We start from the raw sequence: 19,612 nt of genomic DNA on the forward strand, positions 1-19,612 counted from the left end.
GCTAGAAATACGGATCAACAATAACTTGGCTAACACTCGCTCTACCACACACTGAGTCCTACACGCTGTATGATGCCCTGGCTGTACAGATACAGATGGTTTGAATGTCTCAGCTGGATGCAGCCAGCATATTGATTGCAATCCTGCAGATATCACAGGCGGATGAAGTGAGATTGAGCGGGGATAGGAAAAAGGAAAGAGAAGGAGTGTATTAAAGTGTCAGGCTTAGACCTAGTAAGGGGTGTCAGGCTTAGACCTAGTAAGGGGTGAGAGGCAGGTGTCTTATAGCCATTTGACTTGGAACAGCACTTCATTACATAGCAAGATGGACATAATGGATTGTTGTATAGCAGGTTATAGTGGTAACAGAGATAATTTAACAACGTTTTCTTACTCTCTTTCAGAATTCACCTCTACCAACCACCACCCTTAGCATGCACGTTGCAAAAAGACATGCACGTTTGCATGCCTTCACCTCCCTTTAACTTCAGCATGGACAGATACAAGCACAGAAGCTTTCCTCTCCCCCTCCGATATTGACTAACTCCCCCCCACAGACAAATGAGCAGCAAATAGACGAGGCGTTCATGCAAGAAAATCTTCCTCCTCTGCTGTTTTCAATCCCTCTTAACCTTCCCACATCTGCACATTTACTCACACATACACACACAAAGCACACACAGCATTTCCATGACACCCAGCCTGTATGGTCAGCAGAGACTACATGGACAAAGAGGTCAGGATTCACCTTATTAGAGGAACTGGAGCCCTTGGGGGTTGAAACAGAAGAGAACTACAATATTTAAACTGAATGTTTAACAGACTCACGCACACACACGAAACACTGACCTGCGTCACCCCTGTTAACTCCTGATACACACACTTAGTCTACGTGCATGCGTGTTTGTGTACATGTGTGTCTGTGTTTGAAGGACAATGATAGAAAGACAGGGCGAGAGTGTTTGTGTGCTCTGCCTCATCATGTGTTATCTTCAGGGATTTCCAAACTACTCCTAACTGTGCAGCCAAATGTGATCTATATGAGATTATGCCTTCATAATAAATGTATGCCACATTATTTATACATTCAGATGAGAGGCTTTGAAATTACTTACAGCCCATATAACATATGCGATAAGGAGCATATGCCTGCAGCTGTGTTTTGACTTTACTGAAGAGTTTCATGTCAAGGCAGTATTATCTTCCTCATCAGACTGACATCAGCCTATTCAATAGGCACAGACTCTAATTATTTTTTTCTGCAGACTATAAAAGGTCTGTGCTGGGGTTGTCTTGGCTCTGGTTTTGTTGTCAGCATGGAATCACATACAACTCTGGCATTCATCTTGGAGTGGATATTATGCTAATGGTATAACTTCCTGATTGTGTCCAAACCTGCAATGATTGGTTGGCTTATCAATTAAACAACTGGGAATATTAAAGTTAACTTATTTAAAAAATCTGATGTTCAAAATGACAAGAAACACAGTTGTATAGGCTCTCTTGACACACGGAGATTTCCTGATTTTCTCTGTTTAATATAATTGAAACTGAATATATTGTTGGTCTTTGCAGCCCAACATATGTCTTACATTCTTAACACACATTGTTGGCACTGTAAGCAACTCTTAAAGGATATGTGACAAAGGACTGCAATCAAATTACATCCGCATGTATCTCAACAAATATGAATACATCGTGTTGCAATTACTTCATATAATGAGGCCTACCATAGGCTCATAGTATTTAATTTACTATAAATCTCCAAAGCATATTGGAGTATCAATAATCCGTCTATCACACTTGTGCTGGTAGATGTGATGCTTATGCAATAACAGTGTAATTGTTTTATGCTGTAGACTCCCTGAAGCCCTAGATAAACTACTGAGTAGCAACCTGTACTTGTTGTATACCGCCACTTGACCCCCATCATCCTGCACAGGACGAACAGATATAGGAATGAGTGAATGGATGGATGGTCATGGATAATGGTTGTTAAGGTAATTACAGTATGTTCAAGTAGAGTATATGTTTCCAAGAACATTTGATTATACAATGTTGTCCCGTCCTAATGTCCACAATAGAACAATGTTAACCGTCCGGTCTACCAAAATGGAAAAAAAAGAGTGACTAAGCTTTAACTAAAATATGTACATGTATATAATTTATTTATTGAAGGAATCACTTACCCATCACCCATATGCAGACAACTATGCATGCTGACTGCCTCAAAATGCACTATAACAGCAAAGAATAACTAAATAAATAAAGTGAAACTAACCATCTATGCAGTTGTGTCCTTTTTCTCACCAGTAGTTTTACCCCAATCTTTGCTCCAGTCTGACAGAATAATTTACGTACACTTATAGAGACAGTGAGACTGGTTTCAGTATTGACACTAATGACAGTAAGGACAAAATGGCAGACTCATCCAGTGGACTGGAAATGGAAATGGTGCTTTGTTAGCCTGAGCAGGTTTAAAATCTTATAATTGGCTTTCATTCTCTGATATTACACTGAACAAAAATATAAATGCAACACTTTTTGCTCCCATTTTTCATGAGATGAACTCAAAGATCTAAAATATTTTCTATATACACAAAATAACCATTTCTCTCAAATATTGTTCACAAATCTGAAAAAATCTGTGATAGTGAGCACTTCTCCTTTGCCGAGATAATCCATCCCACCTCACAGCTGTGGCATATCAAGATGCTGATTAGACAGCATGATTATTGCACAGGTGTGCCTTAGGCTGGCCACAATAAAAGGCCACTCTGAAACGTGCAGTTTTGCTTTATTGGGGGGGTCTGGGGGGGTCCGAAAACCAGTCAGTATCTGGTGTGACCACCATTTGCCTCACGCAGTGCAACACATCTCCTTCGCATAGAGTTGATCAGGTTGTTGATTGTGGCCTGTGGAATGTTGGTCCACTCCTCTTCAATGGCTGTGCGAAGTTGCTGGATATTGGCAGGAACTGGAACACGCTGTCGTATACGCCGATCCAGAGCATCCCAAACATGCTCAATGGGTGACATGTCCGGTGAGTATGCTGGCCATGCAAGAACTGGGATATTTTCAGCCTCCAGGAATTGTGTACAGATCCTTGCAACATGGGGCCGTGCATTATCATGCTGCAACATGAGGTGATGGTCGTGGATGAATGGCACAACAATGGGCCTCAGGATCTCGTCACGGTATCTCTGTGCATTCACAATGCCATCAATAAAATGCACCTGTGTTCATCGTCCATAACATACGTCTGCCCATACCATAACCCCACCACCACCATGGGCCACTCGATTCATAACATTGACATCAGAAAACTGCTCACCCACACGACGCCACACACGCTGTCTGCCATCTGCCCTGAACAGTGAAAACCGGGATTCATCCGTGAAGAGAACACCTCTCCAACGTGCCAGATGCCATCGAATGTGAGCATTTGCCCACTCAAGTCGGTTACGACGACGAACCGGAGTCAGGTCGAGACCCCGATGAGGACGACGAGCATGCAGATGAGCTTCCCTGAGACGGTTTCTGACAGTTTGTGCAGAAATTCTTTGGTTATGCAAACCGATTGTTGCAGCAGCTGTCCAAGTGGCTGGTCTCAGACGATCTTGGAGGTGAACATGCTGGATGTGGAGGTCCTGGGCTGGTGTGGTTACACGTGGTCTGCGGTTGTGAGGCCGGTTGGACGTACTGCCAAATTCTCTGAAACGCCTTTGGAGACGGCTTATGGTAGAGAAATGACAACAAGTCCTCCAAATCATACGACCAAATGGGTCGATTGTTTAAGCCCTTATTACGACCAAATATGTCGTTTGTTCAAGCGCTTAATACGACCTATAATTACGTTTTAAAATTGTCGGCCTCTAGTGCTCCCGTTGAATGCAAACGTTACAGAGGGTTGTTTATTCACAAATAACCCTCTCTGTAAAATCCTAAATTGTAGGATAGTTTGGCCATTAAAACGCTTTATGATTAGATTTCTAGCGAGAAGTATATATTGTACTTTTAGAAGGATCTATAGTTTGATAGATATTACGAAGATGATTTGAGGTTTCGTCAGGAGAACGTGTATATGGGGCAAGCCTCCATGTAAAGTTACGGGTTGAAAACAGTATTTCCGGTCTCGACGTTTTCATAATAAAACCAATGATCAAATGATTTAACAGTGATATCTGCAGTACTCATCCACTAAAAAACATCAGTTTATCCTAGTTAATTATACGACATGAATTGGTTTAAATTGTGTACAATGCTTTTCTCTTTCGATTCTGAGAGACACATTTATTTTTTCCGAGGTTTTGACAGGCTAAAATCACGCCGCAATGCACGTCGGGATATGGTGTTTATGTGATATGAAATCGGAAAATATTTTTAAAAAATAAAATACTTTATTCCGAGTGTGCTTGCTTTTCTCTTTGAAAGTCATCACATAACGGAATTGTAATACACGGTTCGGCTGCATTAAATATTACATATCTGCCCTAGATATGTATTTATAGAGCCCTGATCAGAAGACCTTTTGACAAACTGGAAGAGATGCCGCCAAAACTGAATACGTGACGTAGACCATAAATATATCAACAATTAAACAACATCTTCCATTTCTTTTCACACAATACGTCTCCTTGCAGTATCAACACTAATTCTGCTGACTTTTATATTTGATCCAATTAGTAGATAGTCTGTATTTACACCATAACGGTGCACAGCTGATAGAAAGGGACTTTTTTGTAGTTTTTAAAGATATTACTGATTTTCTGAACTACCTTTCCAACTCCTCATGCAGTTGACTGTTACAGGTCTATACAAGTTCATGGTACAATTCATAAGCTTCACATCGAGAGACTGAAACTGTATTTTCCTTTAACGTTCTGTTTTAATTTCACAATAAAGTGTAGTCATATTATGTTTGATATTATTATGTTTTATTAACTCGACCACTGATCTAAACCGCACCTCCTAGTGGTTAAAGCACGTTATTGAATTTAGTTGTTGAATAAGTTATATTTGATGAAAACATTTAAATAATAAGAGTAGCCTACATACAAAATAGGGGTCAATGATAGAAATATAGAATAGAAAATATCAAGTAGATACTGTAGTGATCTCTACAATAAAACAGTTTAGTGCAGGACGTCCAAAGATATTAACAGGAGGATGTGCAAAACAGACAAACTGATAAGGCTGAATTTTACTCTACAAAGTAACACAAATAAATGTAGTAAAAATACCAGGTTAACCTCTGAATTGTAGTGGAGTAGAACAAAGTAGTACATGCTGCTGTAACAAAAACATTTCCCAACTTGGGATCAATAAAGTATCTTATCTTAAGATGATCGATGGCTACTGCCATATTTGCTAAATGTGCATCAGAACCTTGACAAGTGCATGTTTCAGGCTTATCAATTAACAACAGGAGGGGTCACAGACATGAGACCAGCTGTTAAATAAAGCTCTTCTGACCTTAGCTGTCATGTGGGTATATTAATGCTGCCCATTATGGACCCAAGCGATTTTCTAGGGCTGTACCCGAATATATATTAATGCTGCCCATTATGGACACAAGCAATTTTCACCCATGTATTAATTATATGTTTTAAATTTGATAACACCAATGTGTTTCGTATCCCCTAAACCTCCAGGGATGTATACAGTTTAATACTGGCAACTTCTAATTGTGGGAAATACGAAAACATCTTTTTAAAACTACAATTCCCAGTAGAGACGTGCCATAGAACATGTTGCGAAACACACAATAGCCAGCATTGTGTAATTCTGGGGGGGAGGGCTGGGCTGGACCTGTCCAAGTCCAGTTTTGGATAGTCTGGCGTGGTTCCATTCCATTTCAAAGAGCTGTTTGACACTCGGCGTCAGAGATGGGGTCGTTACTAAAAAAAAGTAATATATTACATATTACTTTTAAAAAAAGTAATACATTACACTACTTCGTTACTATCTACATAAAGTAATTCGTTACTTTACTCGTTACTTTACTCGCAGGGCCGGCCCGCCGCTCCCTACAGGCAGATCACGCAGACTGCTAAAGTTTCAAATGTTCTCTTTAGTTCAGTTTCCATTGTCGCATAAGACTGATCCAGATAGCTCCTGAATGTTTTCCTATCTGACCATGGCTGTCCTCTGTCTCCTGCTATCTGACCGTGGCTGTCCTCTGTCTCCTGCTATCTGACCGTGGCTGTCCTCTGTCTCCTGCTATCTGACCGTGGCTGTCCTCTGTCTCCTGCTATCTGTATATTTTGCGCAGTCTATCTCTGCTCACGCTGTTGCGTTAGCGTGTTCTCCTGCGTGTTGGCCATGTGTTGCACTGGAGCCAGACTTCAGCCGAGCACGTACGAACTGCGCATGCTTGAGTGGCAATAACTCTCCTTACCAACAGGCAGCGGTAGTGTGTATTCGTCATTCAAAACAAGCAACAACCGGAAAACAGAGAAGAAGAACAGACTACGTGTGTGATATAAATAAACAGCTATGTGCGTTAGCTTCACCTAGCATGTGTTCTTTGCAGGTGTTTGTTGAGGTTTGATTATGACTGATTTTAGAAAGTAACGAAGTAACGCGTGTCGGGGCAATGTTAGTAACTGTAGTGTGATTACTGGATTATAAAAGTAGCGCGTTACACTACTCCGTTACCGACAAAGTAATATTATTACAGTAACGCGTTACAAAGTAACGCGTTACACCCAACTCTGCTCGGCGTAACCTTGTCGCACTGCCACTCCAATATCCAATCACAGAGCATGAGGGCTAATCACGGGGTTTGTAAAGCAAGGCGGATGTTGTAGTCCCAAACGATAGCTGGGGATTCTGGTTAGTCTAGTGTCTTCGGGAACTCTGTAGTGTCTAAACTCCGAAAAAAGAATTTGTTTCTCCGAATCGAAGGTTAAAAACACAAAAGCATTGTACACAATTTAAACCAATCAATATTGTGTAATTAACAAGGATAAACTGATGTTTTTTAGTGGATAAGTAATGGAGATATCACTGTGTAATCATTTGATAGTGTGGGGAATACTTCCGGTTTTATTATGAAAACTTCGAGACCGGAAATACTGTTTTCACCCACGCTAACTTTACATGGAAGCTGCCCCATAGACAGTACACGTTCTCCTGGCGAGACCTCAAATCATCTTCGTATATCTATCAAACTGTAGATCCTACACATCCACTGGACGTAGATTATAAAAGTACAATATACACTTCTCGCTAGAAATCTAATAAAAAAGCATTTTAAGGGTCAAACTATTCCACAATTTAGGATTTTCCAGGGAGGGTTATTTGTGAATAAACGACCCTCCGGAGCGTTTGCAATCAACAGGAGCATGTTGTTTCTTACACGACCACTAGAGGTGCTGCACTTTAAAACGTGACTGGGTCGTATTTAGCTGCTGAACAATCGACCTATATGGTCGTTTTTTGTAGGAGGACAGGCTGAGAAATGAACATATAATTCACGGGCAACAGCTCTGGTGGACATTCCTGCTGTCAGCATGCCAATTGCACGCTCCCTCAAAACTTGCGACATCTGTGGCATTGTGCTGTGTGATAAAACTGAACATTTCAGAGTGGCCTTTTATTGTGGCCAGCCTAAGGCACACCTGTGCAATAATCATGCTGTTTTTTCAGATTTGTGAACAATATTTGAGAGAAATGGTTATTCTGTGTATATAGAAAATGTTTTAGATCTTTGAGTTCATCTCATGAAAAATGGGAGCAAAAACAAAAGTGTTGCATTTATATTTTTGTTCAGTGTATGTGCAGCGTGATGTTTTTGAATGGTAAATGTCTATTCTTGCAAAACAAGATATTTTAAATTACTGTCCTGACTGAAAAACGATCAATTCAGAGTCTGCAGCAACACAATTCTTCCGCATGAGGACACAGTGGTTCTGTGTACTTTACATGTGAGGCTTGAGTAAAATGGGAGAGAAAGAGGAAAGGGATGGACTAGAGTTTGCAGGTAACATGTTTTTTTCTGCAATATACTGTGTATTTGAAAACTTCAAATCTCATAACTTTCCAGGATACATATTCCGGACAACATTAACAGGAAGGGTTTCTTGGAGAAATGTGAAGGGAATTTAAAGTACCGGTAATGTGTTTAGAAAAAAAAACACCAAAAAAATTGAAAATGTTGTTGTTGAAAATGTAATCTTGAGCAGCCAATTTTGTCCAAATAGTCAGTGTTTAACATATTATGACCGGCACCTTACTTTGTCTGGATTGCTACATTATGCACCAGCTGATCATTTTAATTTGAACACTGTTTAACACTGAAAACATAGCACTGTATGTCCAAGTTATATAATATAAAATGATCCTGTAGTATACTAAATTATTTTAATAGATAATCAGTTCTAATAGGGACAATCACTTAAGCAAAAACAACACTGTAACCATACTCAAGGACAGCATCTACAGAAGTTCTGATGATTGACCTTCCCTGACAAATATGAGAGAAGACGGCAGTGAGGATCAAGTAAACAAACAGCCACAAACACGAACTCCCCAAAGGAGTGAAGAGTGGCATCAAAAGTCTTGTCCTGTAGTGATGAGCACATCTGTAGTTTAGGATTCATGCTGTTCATAAAGTTGGATTTGTTAACTTCTCTTTTTATCTGTGTTGTGTTGATGCATTCAAATGTATTTTTATTATTTCTTCCATTTATGAAAATGTTTTTGTTGCCATATCCTCCTGGGTCCCGAGGAAAAAAATAATGGAAGTCGAACTTTTGCAGCCGAGTGTAAAACTTGTGAAACGACTTGAGTTGTGAATTTTCAAATGTTTTCGCCAAAACGTCCTGCTTTTCTATTTGAAAGTTATAAATGGGCACGAAAAACAGGTGGAAAAACCGCAGTTAGTGATATTCTGTGATGAATGGAAAGTTGCAAAAATACTGAAAAGGTGTAGACAAAGAAAATAGTGCGTCTCAAAGAAAGTCATTTTTGCTGACATTTCACAATTTGCAACATGCATCCAAAGGAAAAAAGGCTCAAGATAGCACAATTCCTCTGGTGAAAGACAGACAAGTGTAATGGGAAATGTGGCCTGCCACTCATCATGACATCTATAAAAGTAATCATACCAAGCGGTGTAATACTTAATTCGATTATTCAGTATTAAGGAAACCCTATTGCCCGGTGTAAAAGTGAATGTACTGTACCATAGCACTTACCGATTTTGGCTTGAAGGGCGGCTGAATCTCCCTGTTCTCCAGGCGCTCCCAGTCGATGCGACGGAAGAAGGCGTGCTCTCTGATGTCTCTCTCTCCTTCAGTGCTGCAGCCCAAACGCTTGGATGGGTGCTTGGTCATCAGCTGCTCATAGTAAGGAACAGAAAGGGCATGAGGTTAGAACAAAGACAATCACAGTGATGACCCCTCTTACGGTGTGGAAAGCATTATTCACATTAGTTCCCACAACTTCAAAGGAAAAAAGTTTCATTTTATTCATCAATGTTTATGTAAATATCCCTTTCAGCAAATAATACAGAAAGCATCATTTCATTTCCCAGATAAACAATGAAATCAGCATTTTAATGTCTCTCTCGCACAGTGGTCAGTGTAAGTGCATCAGGAAAACCCTCACCTGTTCCCTTCCACTATTTAGTTCTTTCACTGATGTGCTTTGTAATGGGATTTCATCTCTTTTCTAGGTCAGTAAACGACAGCTAAACAGATGAGCCTTCTGCCTTCGCTCTGCTTGTTCTGCCTTTAGAGAACCACTTCCAAATCGCACAGCAGATAACATGAGGACACCCTTTGCACTTTGCTAAAAAGCAAACAAAGTTAATAATAATAAAAGAAAATACTCGCATGGAACATAATGAACGATGAACGTCCTTTTCTAGGTGCCTTCTGGTATTACTCAAACATAACTATCCAAATAATGTCCTGAACACAACACAACTAGGTCTGGAGATGGAAACAAGCATCTTTTAAAGGAATTAAAGAAATCACTACTCGTAATGGATGGTGTTCTGCAGTTTTTTTATACAGTATACAATATGGAATATCACCTGTTGAACATTCGCTATGCCACCTTAATGCAGTGAGTTTTTCCTTCTGGTATTGTTTAGGAAGGGAAATAACTGTGTAGAGACAGACAGAGAGACTGGTGGGTTTCAGCATTGAAATTCCAAGGACAAAATGATTAATTCATGCACTGGATTCAGGAAAAATAAATGGTGCTTAGTTTGCCTGAGCCGGTTTAATGCTTATATAGGCTGGCTTCCATTACCATGTAAGTGCAATGTATGTTTTTTTAGAAAGCATGCATGTATATATACACAGAAGCACCGCCAGTTAAAGCCCTAATCTGTGATGCACACTTTCCTGTGTAGCTCAGTCACCTTGGCAGTTATCCTGAATGATATGACATGATAATCACTCACCCTTGAGCTATCTTATTACAACCTCTGACACAATCCTTTTGTCTTACACTAGTTTGTTTGACAAGAATCAAAATTAAAATGTGTTGCTAGGTTATGGTTAAGTATACTGCAGAACACACTCCAGAGCTGCATAGCCATCAGCACTGTTTAATGCAGCTCTTGGCTTTTATTGAGTTACTTGGAAGTTGTTTTTACTTTCAAAATGTCCTTTCTTTTTTAATAACGGTGTCCAATGCACAGACAAAACAAATAGTGGAAAGAAACTCCTATAAAATACAAGCGCATTCATCCCTCTCTTTCTTTCCCCTAAAGGTACCGTTCTGCTGTTTCAATACGGAAGAACACATTGAATATGCAGGTAAAGCTTTGTATTTCATTGCACATTATTGATGTTTCAAATGTTGTGTTTATCCTGTTTATCGGATCCCACTATCGAAATCAAAACATGTCCACTTTAACAAGTTGTATTTCATATAATTGAACAGATTGTTAAACAGCCCAGCATTGCTTTAGATGTGTTGGTACTGTATGAAGAATCTGCATAAGAACAGAGGTGCAGGTACAGACACATAAAGGCAATAAATACACCACTGCACTGCCAGATCTCTGATTGTTTAACCTTTTGAAGAAAAATATAGTTTAAAAGACATGACCATTTTAAGTGACATGCTAAAAACAATCTTTCTTAAGTGTTAAATACTGTATCTACTTGCAGGATTTTGCAGGCCAGTTTCCTGCAGTAAGCCCCTTCCCCATACAGGCCGTGGGCTGGGCCATCTGAACTAGCAGAGTGCATCCAGCTGGCAGAGCACATCAGACAGCTGTTGACGAGGAAGAAAATGACTTTTACAGATTTCTGTCTGTCCACACGAATGTCACTCATCCTGCTGCAAACACAAGGCTCTATCACCATTAAAATGAGTCCCGTTACACATTGCAATGTCCTTGATCCAACTGACTGCTGCGCTGACACCATGTCAATAAAACACTCAGTTAAAATGTGATTGATGATTTTCTACTGAAAAATAGAAGATGTGGTGTTGACATTTCATGCAAAGCATTTCATCATTCTGTCTGCAAACTGTTAGTCAAACATGAATTGCTTAGCCGTGCCATAAACTGTCAACAGAGGTTGCACGTGTTCACAAAGTGTAGCTAACTATAAAGTTACCCTGCTGCTTCTGCTGAGAACATCAAACCACAAGATATGACAAGGAGAAAAATAAGTAAAAGAGAAAGCAGATGGAGTGTCTAAGTCGGCAGAGATCAGTATGATCAGTACATCAAGGCTTTTAAAACACACATCTTTAGAGCCCAATTAATTTGGAGAGAACCAGGGGATCTACCGAGAAAAACGTCTGAATAAAGATAAACCACACTTTAGTTTTTATATCCGAACTTCTGTGTTGACAATACACAAGATATCCAGAGATTTATTCAAGTAAGTTACTCAAATATTTGCTTCACTGACCTTTATGTCACATATTACCCTCAATATTAATTCATATCTGTCTCACTCTGATTCTCTTTCCGTAATCATAATGAACTACAACAGCATTCAGATGGGCGACCCTCTTTAGGTGGCATCCCATTACTGAGATAAATGTGTATCTCCATCTGTGACCTATTTTAAATGTAATGAACTGTACAGTTTACCCAGGCTTACTTAAAATAGAGCCTATATGTATAATTGCACTCCACCAGCATATGTATGTTTGCATACAGAGATATACTGCATTGTTTATGTCCTTTTCACTGAGATACTTATGTCTTCCAAAGGTCTTATTATACATTGCCGTATGAACATCAGTTTTCTGTCAACATTGGTTATTCACGCTCCCCTTCTTTATTTCCCTCAAACCACTCTGTCTCTTTTTTCTTCTTCCAGCGTGTAAGGCTGCTTCCAAGCACTATGTATTCATTGAGAGTAAGTGCTGCACACATTGTAGCACACGCACACGTGGCGCTAAGACAAGGATGGAAAAGGGAAGAGGGGTACAGTAAAAAACAAGTGGAGTTGAGGAAAGGACAAGGAGACAAAGCGTGTTATTGCACAGCTCAGTGAATTTGCCCCGCCTCTGGACAACAATAAAGACTTAAATTAACCACTTAAATTAAATGTGCTTTTCTGCAACCCTTGAGCTTACTTTTGGAATTTAAGAAGAAGAAAGGTATACTAACACATCCTTATGTCGCCGCTTCTGTTACGAACAGTCTCGCTGTATCTTTAAGGTCTACAATGGCAGTGGCTCAGTCAGTCGCCGGTTCAAGTCCCCGAACAGACTCCAAAATATGGAGTGTGGACTGCTACTTGGAGAGGTCTCAGTTCACCTCCTGGGCCCTGCCGTGGTGCCCTTGAGCAAGGCACCAGACAACCCCCCACCCCCATTGCTCCATGGGTGCTGTACAATAGCTGCCCACTGCTCCTAGTACTAGACTCCTGGTACTAGGATGGGTTAAAAGCAGAGAACACATTTCACTGTGTGTACTGTGTGCTCTGCATGTGTGACCATTAAAGAGGGTTTCTTCTCCTCTTCACTGCTGACAGGAACTGTCTGCTTCTACCGACATGAACCACATGAACAATGTTTCTAAGTGACTCGCAGTTTTTATTGAGGGTGGCATTGGGATATATATTTTTTAAATCCTCTGGAGCAGAGAGAGGAGCTGTGGATTATTGTTATTGATTAATGCATCAGTGTTTCTTAGGGTCAAAAACTATAGGTTACTTACGTAACCCGAGTTCTCAGAGTAACATGAAGTGAGATGTCTCACTATGGGATGCGCCTCATCGCGGAGCAAACAGAAGCATCAATCTCATTACGCCAATCCTGATTGGCTGGTGATCTTGACGTCAGCGTCAGGGGAAATCACCCCCTATAAGTAGCTTGCGCCACAACGCATGCGTCATTCAAAATAAGCACCTCTTCTCGCTTCACCATAGCAAGGAGGGCCGTCTGGTGAGACATCTCACTTCATGTTACTCTGAGAACTGGGGTTACGTAAGTAACCTATAGTTCTCATTCATAACACTCCGTTCGATGTCTCACTATGGGATATTGTAGCTCCCGTATTGTCAGACGAGCTTATCTCGAAAATCGCCAACCGATCAGAAGTTTAACAGGTAGGACTCCGACTCAACCAGGTGCCCAGCACTGTTTGAGTCAATCTGGGAGGAGAACGCCCAGACTGTTAAAAGGCGGACACAAGTGAGCAGCGAGTAACAGCTCGCCGCTTGCACCAATGTCTTGAAAGGGAGACATCCTGAACAGAGCCCAGGATGCCGCCAGACCCTGAGTCAAGAGAAAAACTCGCGAACCCGAGGGTGCCACAGCAATTGCCTCCACAATCCAGTGGGAGAGCCGTTGCTTAGTAACAGGCTTACCCTTGTGAGGGTTAGCCCAGGACACGAAGAGTTGGTCATTAAGACGAAGCTCTTTTGATCTGTCCATATATGTGTGTAAAGCCCGGACTGGACACAACAGATCCTGCTGCTGCTCCCCGGAGGAAACCAGCGGTGGAGCAAATGCCTCAATGTCAATTGGGGTACACGAACCAACCACCTTTGGTGTAAAGGCAGGGTTGGGTTTCAACAACACTCTCGTTTGCCCTGGGGCGAACTGAGTGCATGAGGGATGTACAGACAGTGCATGAATACCGCTGACCCGCTTGGCGGATGCCAGGGCCAGTAACAGCACTGTATTGAGTGACAGATGTTTCATGTCAGCTCCTTCCAGGGGTTCAAATGGGGTCATTTTGAGCCCATTTAAAACCACTGCAACGTCCCATAAGGGCACCAGCGACCTGGAGACAGGGAGGAGCCTGCGCGCTCCCTTCATAAAACGGCAGACCAAAGGATGTTGGCTAGCCGTCTTACCTTCAAAGCCCACATGGCATGCAGCAATAGCAGCCAGGTACACCTTGATCGTGGAGAAAGCTCTGTTTATCGATCAAGTCCTGTAGGAATGATAAAATCACCCCGACAGGACATTGAAAAGAGATGTGCCCTTCTTGAAGGCACCACTCCTCAAACACCCTCCACTTACAGTCGTAAAGAGACCTGGTGGAGGAAGCTCTCGCACTCTGAATAGTGTTTATCACCTTCTGAGGGAGTCCCACTGTATTCAGATTGTACCACTCACGGGTCAGGCCCATAGTGCCCCGCGCTCTGGGCGTGGGTGAAGGATCGCCCCCCCCCCTCACCTGAGACAATCTGTCCCTGCGTGGTGGGGGCTGCCATGGCCGCCCGCACAACAGCTGATATATCTCCGCCAGCCCGTACGTTGCGGGCTAGGGCGGAAACATCGGAGTAAGTGTGTGGCGTTGCTCCTTCACTCTGGCCAGAGTTGGGAGTAACCGAGCCAGGGGTGGGAACGCGTACAGAGAACCCGGAGGTCAATCGTGTACGAGTGCGTCCCCACCTAACAGTGCGTTTAAATCGTGCATTAAAGAGAACAGCTGTCATTGAGCAATTTTTCTTTATGCGAACAGATTTAACGCGGCTTCGCCGTAACGCACCCACAGCAGACTCACGATCCTTGGATGTGGAGTCCATTCTGCATAGAGTGGTGCGCCTCTGGACAGTAATTCTGTCCCTAGGTGCATAACTCTCGGTACCTGTGTCGCTCTCAGAGAGGAGACGTCTGCCGCTCCAAGGGATCAGTTCGTGTGCCAGTGTGTGTGACTGGTGACCACGCAACCTCCCTTGGCGGTTCATACACGATATCGTGTTGTCTGTCCTCACGAGGACATGGTGTCCTCTGAGAGAAGGCAGGAAGCATTTTAGGGTGGGGAACACCGCTAAAAGCTCCAGGTAATTTACGTGTGCCCGCTGGAGGTCTCTGCTCTAGAGACCTCTCACCGGGCGACCTTCGTAAATACCCTATCAGCCTGTCTGACATGCGTCCGTGGTGACCACCTTCCGTGAAAGGACAGCACCCGTAGGCGCGTCCCGCACTAGAAAAGTCGGGTGTAGTGCCACTACGCATTACATAATAACCAATACTCTCCGCACGCCGGAATATGGGTTGACTCTCTCTGGGCTTGTGAAAACAGATAAAGTATAACTGTTTTGAGAAGCCCAGGCAGATGTCGTGAGTATCTCCTGCTGTATGCTCCTTAGAGCCAGCTGAGATGTCACGCTTACAGCTCCAGCCGGCACAGCGCATGCGTGTGACGGTGGTGCCTTCACAGCTCCAGCCGGCACAGCGCATGCGTGTGACGGTGGAGCCCTTACGACCCCAGCTGGCACTGCACGTGCGCGTGGTGCCTTCACAGACCCGTCAATAATCCGTCTTTTGAGAGATGCCCTAGCTGCTCAGATGCTCAGCCTGGGCTGCGACCTCTGCGTCTTCGGTGTTTTAAACCGAGCAGAGTTCGAGGCAGCTTGGGCAGAGGACTGCTGCTGCGAGAGCAGCGGCTGAACCCTTCGAGGGAGGCAGAGGTGGAGTGCCTCGTCCTCCCTCTTCTTCGTCTCACACCTCCTTTGCATGGAGGAGAGAGCGGAGCCGAAAATTCCCTCGGGAACGATGGGCATATCCAGCACATCCTCCTTTTCCCGGTCTGGGAGAGTGGTGAGGTTGAGCCATCTCGCTCTTTCCTGCACCACCATGATCCCAATTGCCTGTTGGACACAGAGACAAATGTCCGTGACCGCTGCCATCTCGTCCAGAGTGGCTGCCCCCGGGTTACCCGACAGGTCCTCGCAGAGCTCCGCTTGGTAGGCGGTTAACAGCGAGGACACGTTCAGGGCCCTGGCGGACAACGCTGCCGCTTTGTAGGACTTTTCAGTCATTGCTGACTGAAAACGGTCCGACTTTGCTGGCAGCGTGGGGTTCCTGCTTGGTGACGGGCCCACCTTTGGTAGAAGGTGAGCCGCTACCAGCAGTTCCATGGGCGGCATGCAGAGCAGGCCGAGCTTCTCCATTCCGTCACAGTCTAGGGAGGAGGCACCCTGTATTGGGACCTTGTTGCTGAAGGGCCGGTCTCTCCACGAGACCGACACCTCATCCACCATCTCCGGGAAGACTGGAAGGAGTTGTCTCTTTTTCCCCGCTGCTTGGGGAAGATGTTTTCCCTCGTAGTGGGACCTGGAGGTCTCCTTGGCCATTTCGGGCCATGGGACGTTGAGTCTGGCCGCAGCGCGTTTACACACTGCCTGCAGGTCCATGCTCAGACCGGGCGAAGCTGGTGTGCTATCGCCCAGGAGAACAGCACTTGCCTCATTCACTCATGCCGGTGACATGAAGGTGTCCTCTTCCTGTTCATCCGATTCGGACAGGAGGAACGCCAGGGCGTCCTCCTCTTCGTCCTCCTCGTAGTCAGGCCCGAGGACATCCTCCGCGGGTGAGACCATGGTGAGGTCTAACCGGGAGCCCCAGCTTGGTGGAGCGCGGGAAATCGTTCCCGCGTGTCTTTCCGTCACCGGGTCCCGGCCTGCCAGGGCGCGGGATTCTGGTTCTATAGCCATAGCAGATAGTGAGCCCCAGACCGACACGGAGAGGGGCTCACTCTGTGGTGGACGCCCCCGTGTCCTGACTGCCGGTCGGCGGGTCCGTGGACATGGGGGGGTCCTGTTCCGACAGGCTAGCTTATCGAGCTAACCGTCGGCGGAGGCTCTTAACAGTGAAGCGGACGCAATGTCCGCATGAGCCGGGGTTGTCGATAGCGCCCCGGGCGTGTTCCAGCCCGAGGCAGGACGAACAGACCTGGTGTGTGTCTGTGCCCGATATCTTCAACCCGCAGCCGCAGAGTCGAGCCACCGAGTCGAGCCACCGAGTCCCTGACTCCTCTGGTGTGAGGGAGAGGGGCGTCCATCTTGGCCGCCTCGTGGCGTGGAGAGGGCCCGCTCTCGACAGGTGGGACGGGAGAAAAGATAAAACCACCTTGTCCTTAATCCGGAGAAAAGGACAGTGTGGGTCTTTTATTCCCGGAGAATACTGACTGGTGTGGCAGTATGCTCCTTTTTAATCCTTTTCCCCTCCGTGGAGGAGAGAAAAGAAAAAACGTCCTCGCTACCGTGGTGTCGGTAGAGAGGGAGCGAGCTAGCAACAGGTGTGCTGCTAGCTTAAAAAAATCGGACCTACCTTACTTTCCGGGGAAGAGAAGGGCGAGGTCGATTTTATATACTAACAGCGTTAGTACTACCATCTTCCTGCGAAGCAGAAGGAGTAGCCGGCGAGCGCCCGTCGACCGAAATGGGTATTTGGGTTCAGTCTGTGGACAGTGAAGCTTGCCCGGCTACTGTAGAAATGTGCTCTGAAGCGAGAAGAGGTGTTTGAATGACGCATGCGTTGTGGCGCAAGCTACTTATAGGGGGTGATTTCCCCTGACACTGACGTCAAGATCACCAGCCAATCAGGATTGGCGTAATGAGATTGATGCTTCTGTTTGCTCCGCGATGAGGCGCATCCCATAGTGAGACATCGAACGGAGTGTTATGAATGAGAACAGTAAACTCACAACTTAAAATGAAAGCGTTTAGTTTATTTAATAAAAGAGCACATGTTCAATGTGAAAAGTGACATTAGTTGCAATTTGGTGCTATATATATATTACTTTTTTTTTTTTTTTAAACACCTTGAATTTCAGGGGAGGCGCGGGGCTCTGTTGGCGGGGCGCCCCTCCAAGACAATGGTAGGGGAAACACTACTTACCATGACCATGCACTAATATACCAGTGTTTCTTTCTTTACTAGATACAAAGTGTCTTGCCCTGACCCTCTGTTCTGGTCACTCCCCTCTGTCTCTGGAGAACTCATGGCAGTGGAAACAGCATTCGATTAACAAACCACAGGAGATCTGTTTAATGTAATGACAAATTGCAAGAAACAAGGCCAGTGCTGGGCTACAACATCAAATGTCATACACTCTATTTAGAATGTCTCCACGAAGATCGGAGAGTGATCAGTAAAAAGTGTTCCCTATCCAAAAAGGAAGAAAAGGTTTACTTTATATTAAAGGTACGCAAATTAACCATCAACTAGTTGTTAATTAACATTCATATTAGCGGTATATTGGCTCTTTATTAGTCATTATAAAACACGTATTAATGCCTTATTCTACATGACCATATTCTACAAGTAATAAGCCATTAGTTGAGAGTTTTTCCTCAATAACCCTCTATTTAGTGCTTATTTATTGCAAGTAAGGAAGTTGTTGTACATGAGTTTTGGTCTTAATATGCTCTGCTCAATATGGGCCTAATAAGGCAGTAGTACTACAAGAATAGTAATTCTCCCATGATAACAACCTGTTAACCTGTTAAGCCCCAAGCCTGTTTTTCAGGTCTCAGGGCTCGAAAATGACATGCCCAGAACAAATGACTATATCTTCACTTCTAAAAGCGGTAAATTAATAATATTTTTTCTCAAAGCAATGATACAGCTGTGAGTTGGATGTAGAAAAGTCACAATCAATATAGATGTTATTATTTTAAAGTAAATTCAGATTGAACATAGTAAAATAATGTTGTATGTACAACATATGGGATACCTTTCTGGTCAACGTCGTCACATTTAAAATATTCTGCTTTTATAATCTGTTTTGCACATTCAGGGTCTGGGACACAAAAATCACTTCTCAGCAGCAGATCACTGGTGATTCACTATTCAATATCTTCACGTTATCAGGAGGGGCCAACTGTCCACACCTGAGGCATTCTGTTAATAAAGGTTGTGGGAAAGTGACAACAAGTTCTCAAATATATATTTTGTATCTTGATCAAGCAAATGTATATTTCCAAATGCTAAATATGCTCTCAATATCCTTTAGTGTTATTGAATAGTATGTTCTTAAGTAGCCACTAAACTAGTTTGTGTTTAGAATTAAACCTTTACTAGAACAATCTCTGTAAAATGGCTAAAAATGATTTGCAAAAACCTTTAAGAAACTACAATCACTGAATACTTTACAGATGCCCTTGAGAAGTATGTTGGAGGACCTGATATATTTCCCTTCAAAGCTTTAATAATTCAAACGTCACAGACGCGAGAGCTGAGCGGGAAAAGGGTAGACAACTTGAAGATGACTTCCGAGACAGTATTTAAAAAAGCCTACACGTCATTCTTAGAGCAAATGGAGCTACACTTCCTAAAGTCTGAGAAAAGTCTTGCAGCATGCGGTGACAATGCCCGTCAGTGTTTCTCCCTAGATTAACCTTGATCCCGAGATAAACTAGCAGAAAAACACTGC

General features: G+C 43.4%; 1 protein-coding gene across 1 annotated transcript in view; it reads right to left on the minus strand.

The window, feature by feature from the left end:
• Positions 1 to 19,612, minus strand: part of prkcaa (protein kinase C, alpha, a) — a 165,627-nt gene that overhangs the window by 12,214 nt on the left and 133,801 nt on the right. The window contains exon 16 of the mRNA XM_034077813.2: positions 9,204 to 9,344. Within this exon, the coding sequence (XP_033933704.1) occupies positions 9,204 to 9,344 (141 nt within the window). The remainder of the gene's footprint in view (positions 1 to 9,203; positions 9,345 to 19,612) is intronic.

Source organism: Pseudochaenichthys georgianus, chromosome 1, assembly GCF_902827115.2.
Source record: "Pseudochaenichthys georgianus chromosome 1, fPseGeo1.2, whole genome shotgun sequence".
Classification (NCBI taxonomy): domain Eukaryota; kingdom Metazoa; phylum Chordata; class Actinopteri; order Perciformes; family Channichthyidae; genus Pseudochaenichthys; species Pseudochaenichthys georgianus.